At 36.3% G+C, this 18,231-nt stretch overlaps 1 protein-coding gene across 11 annotated transcripts in view; it reads right to left on the bottom strand.

Annotated features, from left to right (window-relative positions):
* LOC123251536 (UDP-glucuronosyltransferase 2B31-like) overlaps positions 1-18,231 on the bottom strand; it is a 151,147-nt gene that overhangs the window by 26,291 nt on the left and 106,625 nt on the right. For 2 of the 11 annotated variants that reach the window (XM_044680825.1, XM_044680826.1), the window contains exons 1-2: positions 7,877-8,107; positions 3,203-3,286 (exon numbers count right to left, since the gene is read on the bottom strand). The exons of 1 other annotated variant lie outside the window; for it this stretch is intronic. In XM_044680825.1, coding sequence (XP_044536760.1) covers positions 3,203-3,286; positions 7,877-8,107 — 315 coding nt within the window. Of the gene's footprint in view, positions 1-2,919; positions 3,287-3,418; positions 3,644-5,858; positions 5,868-7,386; positions 8,117-18,231 lie in introns of those variants that run through there. 8 more of the 11 variants (XM_044680816.1, XM_044680824.1, XM_044680818.1 and 5 more) reach the window with 8 other exon arrangements.

Here is an 18,231-nt window from a genome sequence, read left to right as displayed (position 1 = left end):
ATGACCGATTCCATTTGGAGAGTTCTTGTTGGAAACTCATGTATTGTTCCAGCCTTTGTGACCTTAAAGACCTATGTTTATCAGGTGTGTTTGAATTCATGGACTTATAAAACAGGCTCATTGATTGAAAATACTGGGCATTGCCTCTTTCAAACATCCCAAGTAATCTCACTAATAATAATGTCCTGTTCTAGCAGTACTTGATATTCGGCCAGGAATTTTTGCAATTTGGTTTTGCATTACTGGACTTTCAGATACTTTCCTAGGAATTCAAAAGGCATGTTGCATCATTTAAAAATAGGGTGATCTCAACAGAAGAAGAGTCTTCATATTTACACAGGGACTATACTCAGTTGGCCACACTAGATCTTCCCACAGGACCACAGCTAAAGCACAAGAGCTGCAGCACCAAAAAAAAGAGAAACCCACTTCTTAGACCTCATGATTGAGCTTCTCATTTACTGCTCACTTCCTTCTTTCATGTGCTCTAAGTTAAATCTTGAAAGGAATTGATAAAGAAGTTAGAAAGCAATTGAGTTTTGTTGAGTCTTTATCCAGAAAGATAAACCTTGGTCTTAAGTGCTGATGGCAAAAGTGAAGTTGATTTCGCAAGAGCTTCATAGATAGCCTGGGGATTTGGTGTCAAAGGAGTTTATTTAGCTGAGTTCACCAAAGTATTCAGTCCAGAGTTGAATGTTCACTTTCTTTCTTGGCATTCTATTTAGAGGTCTATTTGAGGGACTGAGAAATGGTTTTAAATTACTCAGCTATTAAAAAAGGATAACTCCATTTCCTTTTTTAAATTATGTTTTTTTTTCAGGAGCAGTTTTCATAAGGAAAGGACATGAATGAGTCTTGATTCTTTTGTCCTTGCATGTCATGCTGGAGTCACTGACTAACATTGGCTACTTTGGTCAGCCAGAGAAAAATCGCTGATGAATTTTTTTTTTAAACCCTTAACTTCTGTATATTGGTTCCTTGGTGGAAGAGTGGTAAGGGTGGGCAATGGGGGTCAAGTGACTAGCCCAGGGTCACACAGCTGGGAAGTGTCTGAGGCCGGATTTGAACCTAGGACCTCCCGTCTCTAGGCTTAGCTCTTAATCCACTGAGCTACCCAGCTGCCCCCAGCTGATGAATTTTTAAGACATCTTTCTGTAGCTTTTTTACTAGGCCAGAGCATCAAAGGCCAATTTATTCCTTTATTCCTTGCAGTGCTTAAAGGGGTAGGATAAAAAGTTCTAACTTTGATAATAGTGTTCTAGGTTATCAACTAACATGTTGTATCAATGTTTAAGAAATTCTGAGCCTCTATACTTCTTCAACCAAAAAGGAGTTTTCTCTTTCCTGTTGGATGGTGGATTCTTGCTCTAAAATCTTGATTTCATCTTTCAGGTGGGAAAGTTGAGCAACTAGTGAGTGTCTCCCAGGTAAGGATCCTCTCCTAGGTTCATGTCCTCAGAAAACTGTCATTCTTACTCAACTGTCTTAGAGATATTTTTGCACAAAACTCTAAAAAATAACTAGACAACCTGACCCTATAACTTGCAGAGTCCTTTCTTCCTTCTTTTCCCTATATTTTGAGTACTGACAAGTGTCAAATTTTCTTAGTTTATTGTGGAGGTAGTGTTATGTAATATCTCCTCCATTCCTCATCCATTACCTATGCAATTTTTGAAAATTCAATATTATTTTACTTCATGTCATAAACTACTAAGAAGGTCTTTCCTTCTTCCAACATGATGATGATAATCATATCAGTCTAAATGGAAATTGTTGTTATTTTTGTGATGATTCTTAATTCCTTTAAATACCAAGGTTTATGCATTCTAAGTAAAGAAGGGGAGATCAAGTGTGGAATTCTACAAAGTCTCTATCATCTAACTAATCACTGAAACTAAAGTCTGGGACATGAACATAATTTACACAATCCTGATATTTGTCAGAGATGGAGCCTTCTGTACATTAAATGAGAAGCCATTTTTAAGGTTCCAAAACTATTGTCCATTATGAATCAGTCATCTCTCACTCGATGATCTAAAAACAAGACTTTTCTATGTCCAAATAAGTTAAAGGCAAAGGAGTTAGGTGATAAAATGATAGCTTATTAATCAGAACCTTAACTGTTGCAGATTGGATTGGCATTATTGTATTCAATACAGCCAGCTACTGCGAGTCACCTCCAAAGATCTGCTAAAATGGTTTTTAAAAGAATTTGCATTGATAAAGGAAAAGGAGAAACAGTCAACTCAGAGGTTTGAAATCATATTGCTTAAATGTATTCCAAAGAAGGAGAGTTGATATCTTTATCAAAGAAACACACACACATAAAACAAAGGTGATATCCATCAAAAAGGAAAGAATTTTTTTTAAACCTTTACCTTCTGTCTTAGAATGGATACTAATATTGGTTTCAAGGCAGAAGAGCAGTAAGGGGTAAGCAATTGGAGGTAAGTGATTTGCACAGCATCAAACAGCTAGGAAGTGCCTGAGGCCAAATTTGAACCCAGGATTTCCCATCTCAGTGCCTGACTCTGTCCACTGAGTCAACTATGTACCCCTAAATTTCTTTTAAAATCAGTCTAAGGAGATTAAGTGGACTCTGGAAACATCATCCAGAACAATAAGAACGTAGACTTTAGAGGCCCTTTCTCATACAATTCCTATAAACTACCACCACCCCATTTTTCTCTTTTGTACCAAAGCAAATTTAAGATCATAGAGTAAAAGTATACATCAGTTAAATGCATTTCACTGAAAACGAACCCATTTTCACAGAAGCTTTCTATACCTGATTTGCTGTTGACAACCAATGTGATTTCCTAGAGACACTAAATTTGTACTCTTTTACACTCAAACATATAAGTCATAGATTCAATAGGCAGTATTGACATATGAATCACAAAGAAACCCAAAGCTTACCTAATACATCACTGTAAAACTGATCCCAATCCTTCAAATAAAAATTCTGAAACCATAAGTCGAGGTAAAGGGTAATAACCATATTTTTCACTTTCTCCATGAAGGTCATCTTGTCAGTCAATGCTGTCAAGGGTAGAGGCACAAAGGAAGGAGGGCATGGGAGTCCTCCACAGTGTTTTTCAAAGGTGTTGCCAACAGAGAAGCGAAGACTGTAGACAAAGGGGATTTCAAGTATCTCTGCTATGAGCTCAGAACAAAAACATATAGCATCTGAGAGAACAACATCATATCTGGCTTCCTTCAATCTTTTTACAAGTTCTTTGTTCAGAACAGCACTCTCACAGTTCTGTTTCAAAAGTCTGGAAGACTGAGAAAGAATTTCATGAAGATTGGCAACATATTCTATTAATGAAAGATTTGGCAATTCATAAGTCCAAAATATAACCAGTTTTTCAAAGGAGAGTGCTGCATTCTCTTGATTGGTCGGCACAGGAAAAACCTCAAAATGTAGAGCTGATGAATTATTGGGATCCACCAAAACAGTATCAGAGGGTGTCAGCACTGTCACCTCATGGCCCCTCTCTATAAGTTCATCCAAGATAGCCTTCATATTGAGCCAGTGACTATAGTCCATAGGCCACACCAGGACCTTCCCACAGGACCCACAGCTGAAGAGGCATAGCTGTAGCAGCAATAGAGCTGAAACCCATTTCTCAGACGTCATGCTTATTCCTGCTTTTCAAACTATTATGATCGTTCCATATGAATTCCTGTTTATATTACAAAAGGAGTCAATAAGGAAGTTAAAATGTAACTAAGTTAGTAGCCTTCCCAATAAGATCAGGAATGATATAAGGATGCCAAATATCTCCACTAGTATATAATATTGTACTAGAAATGCTAGTAGTAGCAATTAGAGAAGAAAAAGAAATTGAAGTGATCAAAGCAGTTGTGCATTGAAAAAAGTTTAACCCTTTGGACTTCATCTACCAGAATCTTTTACTCTTCCTGAGGTTCCCTTGTCTTGTGTCTCTGTGTTGCGCCCTGGCGTAGTTTTGTTTATAAATTTGCTGAAACCCATGCTGAGGGGACTTTTGGACTTTAGGTTTGGCTTGAGTGCGGCAGGTGTGGTTCTCTGGCTCTTTGCTCTGCTCATTTGGCTGAAGGAATGCCCTTCACTCTCACTTTGTTGTTATTAAATCCTATAAATTTAAATTCTTGGAGTAGTCATTCATTCTTAGTCTTACATGGGCAATGAGGAAACTAAACTAAACACTCTTTGCAGATGGTATGATGGTATACTTAGAGAATTGTAGAAAATCAACTAAAGATAGTGGAAATAATCAGTAACTTTGGCAAAGTTGCAGGATACAAAATAAAGCCACATAAATCATCAGCATTTCTACATATTTCCAACAAAAATCAGCAGGAAGAATTAAAGCGAGAAAGTGCATTCAAAATCATTCTTGATAATATAAAATTTTGGGAATCTATCTCCCCAGTCAAACACAGGAATTATATTGAAACAATTACAAAATACTTTCTACATAAAGAAAATTAGATCTAAGCAATTAGATAAACATTAATTGCTCAAGAGTAGGATGATGTAATATAATAAAAAGGACTGTCCTACCTAAATTAATTTACTTATTCAGTGGAATACCTATCAAACTACCAAAAAACTATATTAGAGAATTAGAAAAAATAATAACAAAATTCATCTGGAAGAACAAATGATCAAGAAGATCAAGGAAAATAATGAAAAAAAATGTGAAGGATGGGGGGGGGGTATAGCAGTGCCAGATCTTAAACTGAACTATAAAGCAGTGGTCATCAAAACAATATGTTACTGGGTAACAGAAAGAAGGGAGGATGAATGGAATAGACTGGGGGTAAATGATCTCACCAAGCAAGTGTTTGATAAATCCAAAGATCCCAGATTTCAGAATAAGAACATAATATTTGACAAAAACTGTTTGGAAAATTGGAAAATGGGGAAAATTATATTTCGATCAGCATCTCTCACCCTATACCAAGATGAATTCAAATTGAGTAAATGACTTAAATATAAAGAGGGATATCATAAATAAATTAGGTGAACATAGAATAATATACATATCAGATCTGTGGGAAAGGAAGGAATTTAAGACCAAGCAAGAGATAGAAAATATTACAGAAAGCAAAATGAGTGATTTTGATGATATTAATCGAACCAGTGACCATATTCCATCATTTATCCAAAGACCTTTGCATAGGACCTACAGGTAAAACAGCGTAGCTGCAGTAGCAAAAGAGCTGAAACCCATTTCTCAGACATCATGGTTATTCCCAGTTGACAAACAACTAGATTCTTTCCTTCAAAAGCCACTGGTTATATCACAAAAACAATAAATGAGGAAGTTAAAATAGAACGGATAACTCTAAATTTATATCCCTGAGTGCCTATATTAACAAAAAAAAGGAGGGGATCAATAAATTTGGCATACAACAAAAAAAAGAACAAATTAAAGACTCTCAGAGACCAAATTGGAAATCTTAAAACCAAAGGAGAAATGAATAAAATAGAAAGTAAAATAACTATTAAACTAGTAAATATCATTTGGGATTTTTATTAAAAAAAACACAAATAATATAAAGTATTGGTTAATCTAATTAAAAAAGAAAGAAGAGTATCAAATTAACAGTATCATGAATGGAAATGGGGATTTCACCTCTAATGAAGAGGAAACTGAAGCAATTATTAAAAGTTATTTCACACAATTATATGACAATAAATATGGCATTATAGGTGAAATGGACAAATATTTACAACAATATAAATTGTCTAGATTAACAAAACAGGAAATAGAATACTTAAATAATCCCATATCAGAAAAAGAACTTGAACAAGCTATCAAGGAAATCCCTAAGAAAAAATCCCCAGGACCACATGGATTCACAAGTGAGTTCTATGAAATATTTAAAGAACAAGTAATCCTAATATTCTACAAACTATATGATGAAATAAGCAATGAAGAAGTCTTATCGAGTTCTTTTTATGACACAAATATGGTATTGATTCCTAAGCCAGAAAGACAAAAAACAGAGAAATAAAACCATAGATCAATTTCCTTAATGAACATAGATGCAAAAATCTTAAATAAAATAATAGCTAGAAGACTATATCAAGTTATCACAAGGATTATTCACTATGACCAGGTAGGATTCATATCAGAAATGTAAGGATCTTTCAATATTAGGAAAACCGTCTGCATAATTGCCCATGTCAATAATCAAACTAATAAGAATCACATAATTATCTTTATAGATACAGAAAAAGCCTTTGAGAAAATACAACCACCCTTCCTATTGAAAACACTAGGACACATAGGAATAAAAGGAACTTTTCTCAAAATAATAAGCATCAAAACCATTAGCAAGTATGATCTATGATTTGGATAAGTTAAAAGCCTTCCAAATAAGATCAGGAATGAAGCAATGGTGCCCATTATCACCACTATTTGTCAGAGATTGGGTCTTTTCTGTGTAAAAAGTGAAAACATCTTGAAGGTTCCAAAACTATCATTCATTATAAATCTGTCAGCTCTCACTAGATGACCTAAAAACAGAAAGCTCTTCCATGTCCAAATAATTAAAAAGTAAAAGAAGTACAGTGATAAAATGATATCTTAGCTTACTTCCAGAACCTTATCTGTTGCAGATTTGATTGATATTATTGTATTCAATACAGACAGTTAATACAGCTAGTCACCTCTGTAGATCTATTAAAATGACTATTTAAAGAAGTTTATGTTGGTCAAGGAAAAGGGGAATGAGTCACCTCAAAGGTTTGTAGTGATATTTCTTAAATGTATTTCCACAAAGCAGGGTTGATATCTTTGTCAAAGAAACACATACACATAAAACAGAGGTGATAGCCATCAAAAAGGACAAAATAAAATTTTTTTGGAAACTCTTAATTTTTGTCTTAGAATTGATACTAATATTGGTTTCAAGGCAGAAAAGCAGTAAGGAGTAAGCAATTGGAGTTAAGTGATTTGCTCAGGGTCAAAAAGTTGGAGTATCTGAGGCCAAATTTATATCCAGGATTTCCCCTCTCTAAGCCTGGCTCTCTATCAACTGAGCCAACTATGTGACCTGAAATTTCTTTTAAAATCAATCTAATGATTTTATGTGGATTCTGGAAGTATCATCACAAACAACTTTAGAAGCCCTTTCTCATATAATTCCTATAAACTATCACCACTCCTTTTTTGTACCAACTCAAATTTAAGATCATAGAGTAAAAGTATATATCAGTTATATAGATTTCACTGAAAATTAAATTATTTTGACATAATATTTGTTTGGCTATGGGAAACTAATGTGATTTCCTTAAGACACTAAATTTGTACACTTTCAACTAATGTAAACTATGGATTCAGTAGAAAGAAAGAACCAGAAACCAGAAAGAACCCCAAAGCTTACCTAATATATCACTATAAAACTGATTCCAATCCTTCAAATCAAAACTCTGAAACCAAAAGTCAAAGTAAAGGGTGAAAACCATATTTTTCACTCTCTCCATGAATGTCATCTTGTCAGTCAATTCTGTCAAGGGTAGAGGCACATAGGAAGGAGGGGATGGGATTCCTGCACAGTATTTTTCATAGGTATTGCCGAAGGTAAGGCGAATACTATAGACAAGAGGGATTTCAAGTATCTCTGCTATGAGCTCAGCACAAGGACATACAGCATCTGCAAGAATAACTTCGTATCTGGCTTTCTTCAATCTTTTCATAAGTTCTTTGTTCAGAACAGCACTCTCACAGTTCTTTTTCACAAATCTGGAATAGTGAAAAAAAATTTCTTGTAGGCTGGCAACATATTCCATTAATGAAAGATTTGGCATTTCATAAATCCAAAATGTGATCCATTTTTCAACAAATAAAGCTAAATCTTCTTGATTGGGTAGCACAGGAAAAACCTCAAAATGGAGAGCTGATGAATTATTGGGATCCACCAAAACAGTAGCAGCAGGTGTTAGCACAGTCACCTCATGGCCCTTCTCTATAAGTTCATCCAGGATGGCCTTCATATTGAGCCAGTGACTATACTCCATAGGCCACACCAGGACCTTCCCACAAGACCCACAGCTAAAGAGGCATAGCTGTAGCAGCAATAGAGCTGAAACCCATTTCACAGACATCTTGCTCATTCTTGCTTTACAAACTACTATGTTCTTTCCATCACGAATTCCTGGTTATATTACAAAAGGAATCAATAAAGAAGTTAAAATGTAAGTGATTAGTTAGGAGCCTTCCCAATAAGATTAGGAATGATGCCAGGAGAGCTATTATCCCTGTGGTATTATTGTACTAGATACTATTATAGATAGTATAGATATAGATTATAGATACTATATTTTATTTACACATAAAATATAGATAATATTGTTCTAGAAACGCTAGCAGTAGCAATTAGAGAAGAAAAATAAATTGAAGGGATCAAAGTAGGCAATGAGGAGACTAAATTATCACTCTTTGCAGATGATATGATGTTATACTTAGAGAGTACTAAAAAATCAACCAAAAAGGTAGAAGATATAATAAATTATTTTAGCAAAGATGCATGATACAAAAGAAAGCCATATAAATCATAAGCATTTCTATATATTTCCAACAAAAATCAGCAGCAAGAATTAAAAAGAGAAACTCCATTCAAAATCACTCTTGATTTTGGAGTGAAAGGAGCAGAACCAGAATAAACTTATATACAGAGACAAATACACTGTGGCACAATCTGTCGTAATGGATTTCTCTACTAGTAGCAATGCAATCAACCAAAACATTTCTGAGTGACTTATGAGAAAGAATGTTATCCACAGCCAGAGACAGAACTGTGGGAGCAGAAACACAGAAGAAAAACAACTACTTGACCAAATGAGTTGATGGGCATATTATCTGGGATGCAAACTCTAAATGATTAGCATAGTGCAAATATCAATAATATGGAAATAGGTCTTGATCAATGACACATGTAAAACCCAGTGAAATTGCACATTGGCTATGGGAGGGTGGTGGGAGAAGGATGGGGGAAGATTATGAATCATGTAACCATGGAAAATTTTTCTTAATTAATCAATGAAATTAAATTTTAAAAAATCACCCACTACATTAAATCCCCAAATGACAACTCCCAGGAATGTTATAGCCAAGTTTAGATTTTCTAGGTCAAGGAGAAAATACTAGAAATGGCCAGAAAGAAACAATTCAGATATCATTGAGCCCCAGACAGGATTACACAGGATCTGGCAGCCTCCACACTGAAGGACCACAAGGCTTAGAATATGATATTCCAGAAGGTAAAAGAACTGGATCTACAACCAAGAATCGCTTATCCATCAAAACTAACTATACACTTTTAGGGGAAAGTAAGGTCATTTAATAAAATAGAAGATTACCAAGCATTCCTAAAGGAAAAACCAGAATTAAATGGAAAAATTGATGTCCAAATACAAAATTCAAGAGAACTATAAAAAGGTAAATAAGAAAGAAAAAATGTTAAACTCTTCAATAAGATCAAATTGATTATACTCCTATATGTAAAAATGATATCTGTAACTCTTCAGAATCATTTTCATTATCATGGTAGATAGAAGAAATATACATAGGCAGAGGGTGTGGTATTAAGCTATTTAGGATGATATGTAAAAAATTAATTAGGAAAAAAAATTGTACTAAGATTGAATTAGGAAGAAGATTGTACTAAAAGAAATGTAAAGTAAGAGGTAAAATGGGGCAAATTATACCACATAAAGAAGGTCCTGGTTTGGGTGAGCATACTATTACAAGAAGTGGAGCATGAGAGTGGTGACAAGAAGGTTAGAACATGATGGGTCATTAAATGACATATGGTGTCATTTAACCTGAAGATTATATTTTCCTATAAATAAGGGGTTTTCCTGTAAGCTTGGGCTTTTTTGCTTCCCCCCCCTTGGTTTGAGGGGAGTATAGCTCACTTAACTAGAGGGAAACAGAGTGCTTGTGCCCCTTGCCCCTTGCCTCTCCTCAAGCCTGACTCTCTCACCTGCCTCCCTGCCTAGCAGTCCATTGAGAATTCTTCTTCCCTCCCTTGGGTGGAGTAAGGGTAGGGGCAGGGAGATCCTGGTATTCCATGGGGGGAGGGGCACAGAATGTGGTCTCTGGGGGTGGGACATGGGTACAGCACTTGGTCTGGGAGGTTGGGTGGGGATCCACTTGGCACTCCATTTCTAAAAGTTTCCCCATCACTGCTCTAGGCAATTTGAGTTAGTGATATACTCAGGGACACACAGGTAAGAATTGTTTGAGATCTAATTTGAACTCAGAATCTCCCCATCTCCAGGCCTGGCTCTCTATCTACTGAGCCAACTATGTGCACCTTAATTTCTTTTATAATCAATCTAAGGAAATTAAGTGGATTCTGGAAACACCATCCTGAACAAAGGGAATTCAGATTTTTAAAGACCTTTTCTCATGTAGTTCATGTAAATTATAAAGACCCCTTTTTTCTGTTTGGTACCAACTCAAATTTGAGATCAGAGAGCAAAAGAATGCATCACTTACATATATTTAATTGAAAATTAAATTATTTTGATACAAACTTTCCATATCTGATTGGCTATTGTTAATATAGATATGTAGAAATGCACAGGCAGCTAGAGGCAAGATCTTGGTTAGCAGTCGTGGACATTCTGGATAGAATGCAGCAGGAGCTAGAGAAGGAGTTGGAGTGAACTGTCAAGGCTGGAAGAAGGAGCTTAGCAGCTGTGGCCCAGCTAATTGTCTGTAACCTGAAATCTTTGGAGATCTTGGTTGTGAACATTGAGCCTAGGCTGAGGAAAGGTTAAGCCACTGCAATTGGGTAGACCAATTCCAGAGTTCATTTCTCCTTAGTCTTGTGGATTTTACTGGCTGACCAATGATTTGTTCCAGTTACCCTACCATTATGATTTAACTTGTATTAGTATCTCATGTGGCATGAGCATCCCCTTGTCCCCTAAGCCCCTTAGCAGGCTCTCCTGTTCTAGCCAGACTTCCTGCCTGTCTGTGCTAGAGTTAGAGAAGCCATCCAACTCTCCATTCTAACTGACAGTTCTTTGAGCTCTCCTTGTTAGATTAGTCAAAACGTCTCCCATTTCCCTTTCCCTAACTTCATTAAACTACTTTTATAACTTCCTGTTTCTTTCCTTCTCCACAACCCAGAGGACCCACTATAGTGTCATTTAATCCCTGGCTAGAGTTAAAGGACAGTTGGTCTCAACTGCCATTATCTGAGTGCTGTCTCTACTCATTCCCCAAGTCCTGTCCATTACTTGTGGAAGTGGGTGTGATTCCTTTGTGTTTTAAGTGTTTTGGCAGTTAACCAACTCACTCCAGAATTCCTCCATCATTCTCTTTCTTCCTCTACTATCTCCCCAGTGTTTATTTACCCACTTCACTCTGGGGAACCAATGTGATTTCCTTAAGACAGTAAATTTGTACTCTTTCACACTAAAACATATAAGCCATGGATTGAATAGACAGTTTTGACATATGAAGCACAAAAAACCCCTAAGCTTACTTAATGCATCACTGTAAAACTGATTCCAATACTTGACATCCAAATTCTGAAACCAAAAGTCAAAGTAAAGGGTAAAAACCATATATTTCACTTTCTCTGTGAATGTCATCTTGTTAGTCAATTCTGTCAAGGGTAGAGGCACATAAGAAGGAGGGGATGGGAGTCCTCCATAGTGTTTTTTTTAACCCTTAACTTCTGTGTATTGGTTCCTTGGTGGAAGAGTAGTAAGGGTGGGCAATGGGGGTCAAGTGACTTGTCCAGGGTCACACAGCTGGGAAGTGTCTGAGGCCAGATTTGAACCTACGACCTCCCGTCTCTAGGCTTGACTCTCAATCCACTGAGCTACCCAGCTGCCCTCCCCCCCATAGTGTTTTCATAGGTGTTGCCCACAGTGAAGTGAAGACTATAGACATGAGGGATTTCAAGTATCTCTGCTATGAGCTCAGCACAAGGACACAAAGCATCTGCAAAAATGACTTTATATTTGGCTTCCTTCAATGCCTTCATAAGCTGCTTATTCACAACAACATCCTCACATATCTATTTGGTAAACTTTGAAGAGTCCAAAAATGCAGCTTGTATCTCTGTAATATAACCCCATGGTGGAAGTTTTGGCAACTGATAGATATATTCACTGATCCTTTTGTCAAATATAAGCAACAACATTCTCATTAGTGAATGGCACAGGAAAAACCTCAAATCTGAAAGCAGATGATTTGATAGTATCAATAAGAATGGAGGCTCAGGATGTCAGTACAGTGACTTCATGGCCCCTTTGTGCAAGCTTATCTAGGATGGTTTTCATATTTGTCCTGTGACTATACTCAATTGGCCACTCTAGGATCTTACTACAGAACCCACAGCTCAAGCACTGGAGCTATAGCACCAAAAAACACTGAAACCCACTTCTTATCCCTCATGACTGAGCTTTTCCCTAACTGCTAGATTCCTTCCTTCATGTGTTCTAAATTTTACCATGAGACGAATTGATAAAGAAGTTAAAATTTAATTGAGATCTGTTTAGTTTTTATCCAAAAAGATAAACCTTGATCTTAGGTGCTGATGGCAAAAGTGAAGTTGATTTGGTAAGAGCTTCATAGATGGCATGGGCTTTGGTGTAAAAGGAGTTCATTTAGCTAAGGTCACCAAAGTTTTCATTCCAAAGTTAAACATTCACTTTCTTTCTTGGTATTCTAATCAGGGTTATTTTTCAGGAACTATGAAATGATTTTAAATTACTCAGGGTTTGAGGAGGAGTGAACCAGAGCTGCTCCGTATCACCACAACTTCCCAGAAAACAGAGCCTACTTATATTTAGACGAGAAAAATGTGCAAACAATAAAAAAGCACCTAATTCTAAAGAATTTATATGGAGAAAAAGAGCAAGGTGCAGACACAGAAGGGGACAGTGAATGCAAAGGAAACACAGGCAAAGTCAAAAAGAAAAATATGGATTTGACACAAATTCTCCTACAGTTCAAAAAAGATTTCAAAAACCAATTAAGAGAGGCAGAGGAAAAGTGGGGAAGAGAAATCAAAGTGATGTAAAAAGAAAGGATAATGATGCAAAGAGAAAAGGGAGTGGTGCAAGAAGAAATGGGTCATTTGAAAAAAGAGAACCAAACACTGTCAGAGGAAAATCAGGCCTTAAAAATCAGAATTGACCACCCAGAAACTGATTTCATGAGAAACTAAGAAACAATAAAGCAGAATCAAAGGAATGAAAAAACAGAGGAAAACATAAAGATCTTATTGAAAAAACATCTGAACTAGAAAATAGATCTAGGACAGTGATTCCCAAACTTTTTTGGCCTACCTCCCCCTTTACAGAAAAAGTATTACTTTGCCCCCTGGAAATTAATTTTTTTTTAAAATTTTAATAGCAATTAATAGGAAAGATAAATGCACCTGTGGCCATCACCCTCCTCCCACACACACACACACACACACACACACACACACACACACACCCGGATTGCTGCAGAACCCACCAGGGGGCGGTAGTGCCCATTTTGGGGATCACTGATTTAGGAAGACCTTCTGAGAATTACTGGACTACCTGAAAGCCATGATCAAGAAAAAAAACTTGAACATCATATTACAAGAAATTATCAGACAACTGCCCAGAGATACTTGAACAAGAAAATAAAATTGAAATTGAAAGAATTCACAGATCACTTCCAGAAAGGAATCCTCTAATCACAGTTTTGAGGAATATAATAGCTACATTCAAGAGCCATGAAGTTAAGGAGAAAAATTCTTCAAGAAGCCAGAAAGAAACCATTCAAATACCATGGAGCTACAATCAGGATCACACAGGACCTAGAAGCTCCTATATTAAAGGATTGAAAGGCATGGCATATGATATTCAGGAAAGCAAAAGATTTGGGTTTACAACCCAGAGTCACCTATCCAGCAAAACTGAGTATATTCTTTCAGGGGGAAAAATGGACATTTGATAGGATGAGAGATTTCCTAGTGTTCCTGAAGAATAAGCCAGACCTAAACAAAAAATCTGAAGTCCAAACGTGAGACATGAGAGAAGCCTAAAAGAGTTCAATGTTGGGATGAAATGCTCACAAGTCAATGAACAGTAAAGAGAAGAAGGTTTACTTTGCCTTAACAGAGGAAGCCCATGCAGCAGGGATGCAGTGATACTCAGCTGCTCTGGACACAGTCCTACTTGACGCCACATGGAAATACATTTGGTTTGGTTAGAATAGGGTATGATAACTCTCCTAGTCTTCAGAAATCTACCACGTCAAAGGGACTGTGTTCCATTTGGATGGGACTTTTTTAATTCTTAGGTGATCAGCAAGATGGAGGGGAAGCAGGAGTCAATTGGATCCCAAGTACACATTTGGAGCCTATTAAGGAAAAGTAATTTTTCTTGTTGGGAAATGAATAATCCTGGCCTTACCACATATGTCATACAACTCAGCTTAACAGAGGACCTCCTTTTGACAAAATTGTGAAAAAATGTGAACAAAATAGAAAATTGAGAGGTAAAGCTGAGGACAGCACAATGCCAGGCTTGGAGTTAGAAGTCCTGAGTTAAAATCTGGCTTTCAACACTTAATAGCTGTGTAATCATGAGCCAATCACTTCCCACTGTTCGTTTTAATTTTCTCATCTGTAAGATGGGCTGCAGAAGGAAATAGCAAACAACTAATATCATTGCCAAGAAAACACCGAATGGGATAACAAAGAGTTAGACACAACTGAAAGAACTGAACAACATTAACACCAAATGAGAGGATAGTGGAGAAGAGAACTGAAAGAGTCATGGAAGAGAAATAACAATGATAATAGATTGACCGTCAAACTGTAGATTTAGAATAAAAAGTCATCTGATCAAAACTCTTCACTCTACAGTTTGGAAAACTGAGAGATCATGGGGTCACGCTTGCAGCAAGTACCAAAGGTATGAATGCAGGTTCTGTCTTTTATGCCACCATCACTGGCTGTTGCCTGTTTCAGGAACACCAAATCTATGATTCAAGGACTGATTGGTCTCTGAATATCATCAGAAAGGCTATGTCTTTGGCCATCCTAGGCAGATCGATATAAAGCATGAAAATGATTATTGAGTGAATAAATACACACTAGAAAATAAGAAATAAAAAATGAAAGAAGAGAGGATTTTAAAAAAGAGAGTTATATAAATATATATATGTTTCCATTATATAATTACTAAAGTTATCATTCCCCCATCCCCAGCTCCTAACTCTTAAGAGAGTTTTGTTAATTTTTCCTTTTTTACATTGAAGAGGAAAAGGAACAATAATGATTTTCAAAAAGAGACCTGCGGTGCAGTTTGGCAGTTAGAGACCCCCTACTGTGCCGCTTGGCAGTTGGTGACAGTTAGAAGGGTGTGGCTGAGTGTGATTTTGTAAGTAGCAGACTGTTGGAAAGGGCTTTTGTCTCTGGCTCTCCTGGGGAGAGGGTGTGTTGCTTACACTCTAACTGGAGACAGAGAAACAGAATAAAGCTTTAATAGCCTTATTGATCATTGAAAACTTGGGCAAACAGGTAGATAGATAGTGGTTATATTATCAGATAGAGAGAGTAGTGAGAGTAGGCAAGAGCTTCAGCCTAGCAGAAGATACTGCCCTCTGAGGCAGATAGATTTAGGGTTAGAGAAAATTTTAGTTAGGATTGGAATCTTGGGTATAGTTATAATCTATTATAAGATTACTTTCACTTTCCTCCTTCCTATTTCCTTTCTGTATTTCCTAATAATAAACTAAGTGTCTTGTGTTTAATAAACTGCGCTCTGGCTTTTGATCAAACTCCTGCCCCCACCCCTCCCAATTTAATCCTTCACATGACTTAATAAACAAGAGACAGACAGACAGAGACAGAGAGATAGAGAATTTATTTTGTTTAGATAGGATCATAGATTTTGAACTGGTATTAGGGGTCTATTGGAGCCAGCTCTTCCAAGCTAAAGAGATAAATATAAAATTTTCACTGTATAAATGACTCAGGTTTTAAAAGATAATTCCATTTCCTTTTAAAAATTATTATTTTTTTTACAGGAGCAGAATTCATAATGAAAGAATACGAATGAGGTTTGATTCTTTTGTCCTTGCATGTCATGCTGGAATCATTGACTAACACTGGCTACTTTGGTAAGCCAGAGAAAAATCGTTGATAAAATTTTAAGAATCCTTCTGAAGCTCTTACTAGGTTAGAGAATCAATGGCAAATTTATTCCTTTCCTTCCTTTCCCTCCTATCTTAGAATGGAAAAAGGTTCCAAGGCAAAAGAGTAGTAAGGGCTAGGCAATGAAGGTTAAGTGACTTGCCTAGGGGCCACATAGCTTGGAAATGTCTCAGACCAGATTTCAAAGCAGGTACTCCCATCTCCAGACCTGACACTCTAACTACTTGCCCATGAAGGCCAATTTCTCATCCCACTGGGAGAGTTTTTGTTGGAAAACTAATGTATTGCTCCAATCCTTAAAGATCTTAAAGACCTAGGTTTGATATTCCTTCCATGATTATCAGGTGATTTTGAGTTCATAGACTGGGACATGTTATAAAATAGTCTCAATGATTGAAAATATTGGGAACTGCCTCTTCCAAACATCCCAAGTTATCTCATTAATAAAAATGTCCTGTTTTAGCAGTACTTGATATCCTGCCAGGAATTTTGCAAATTGCTTTTTTTGTTACCCCACTCACTGGAGCTAATACATCAGGCACCCTTTTGGAGTTATAACCCTAAAGAGTTGGAGTCATTTTTTGAAGGCTCAACAAAATGACAGGAGTTTGAAAAAGATATTCTACTAATGCATGCACACAGAGAATAGCTTTCAATATTTAAGGCTGAACCATTCCACTCACTCTGTCTGTGAATGATTAATGGAAGTAGGGCCACACTAGAATCTGAAGATCTGTAATCAATGCTTAAAGGGGTGGGATAAAAAAAGTTCTAACTTTGATAATAGTGTTCTAAATTGTCAACTAATATGTCTTGTATCAAAGTTTAGTAAACTCTGAGTCTCTATACTTCTTCAATACAAAAAGAGTTTTCTTTTCCTGTTAGATGGTAGATTCTTGCTTGAAAATCTTAATTCCAACCTTCAGGTGGGAAAGGTGAACAACTGGTTTCTCTCAGGTAAGGAATCTCTCCTAGCTTCAAGTCCTCAGACAACAGTCATTCTTTCTCAACTGGTTTGGAGATATTTTTGCATAGAACTCTAAAAAATAACCAGACAACCTGAACATATAAGCCGTAGAATTATTTCTTCCTTCTTTTCCCTAGATTTTGAGTATTGACAAGAGTCTAATTTTCTCAGTTTATTGTGGAGGTAGTGTTATATAATATCTTCCCTATTCCTCATCCATTACCTATACACTTTTTAAAAAATTAAATATTATTTTACTTCATGTCCATGAATTTCTAGGAAGGTCTTTCCTTCTTCAAAAGTGATAATGATAATCATCTCAGTCTAAATTAAAATTATTTTCATTTTTGTGATGACTCTCAATTCCTTCAAATACCAAGATTTATGTATGCTAAGTAGAGAAAGGAAGATCAAGTGTTGGTTTCTCCAATGGCTCTATCATTTGGCGAATCATTGAACTTAAAGTCTGGGCATGAACAAATTTATATAATCATGATACTTGTCCAAAATGGAACCTTTATTGATCATCCATTATCAATCTGTCATCTTTCACTTGGTAACCCCAAAACGAATCTTTTTTATGTCCAAATAAGTAAATGTAAAAGGAGTAAGGTGATAAAATTGATACCTTAGCTTACTAACAGAAGCTTAATTGTTGCAGATTGGATTGGCATTATTGTATTCAATACATCCAGCTACCATAGATATATAAAAAATAGATCCATAGATCTATTAAAATGACTATTTAAAGAACTTGCACTAGTCAAGGAAAAGGGGAAATAGTCGCCTCACAGGTTTGCAATCATATTGCTTAAATGTATTCCTACATGTTTTCTTTATCAATGAAACACCCATAAAACAGAGGTGATATCCATAAAAAAAGATAGAATGATTTTTTTAACCTTACTTTCCATCTTAGAATTGATACTAATATTGGTTTCAAGGCAGAAAAGCAGTAAGGTGGAAGCAATTGGACTTAAGTGATTTGCTCAGGATCAAAAAGCTAGGAAGTATCAGAGGCCAAATTTGAATCCAAGATTTACCATCTCCATGCATGCCTCTCTATCCACTGAGCCAACATTGTGCCCCTAAAT

Source organism: Gracilinanus agilis, chromosome 6, assembly GCF_016433145.1.
Source record: "Gracilinanus agilis isolate LMUSP501 chromosome 6, AgileGrace, whole genome shotgun sequence".
Classification (NCBI taxonomy): Eukaryota; Metazoa; Chordata; class Mammalia; order Didelphimorphia; family Didelphidae; genus Gracilinanus; species Gracilinanus agilis.
Note: the sequence above shows the minus strand (reverse complement) of the source record. Positions and strands in the feature narration are given on the sequence as shown.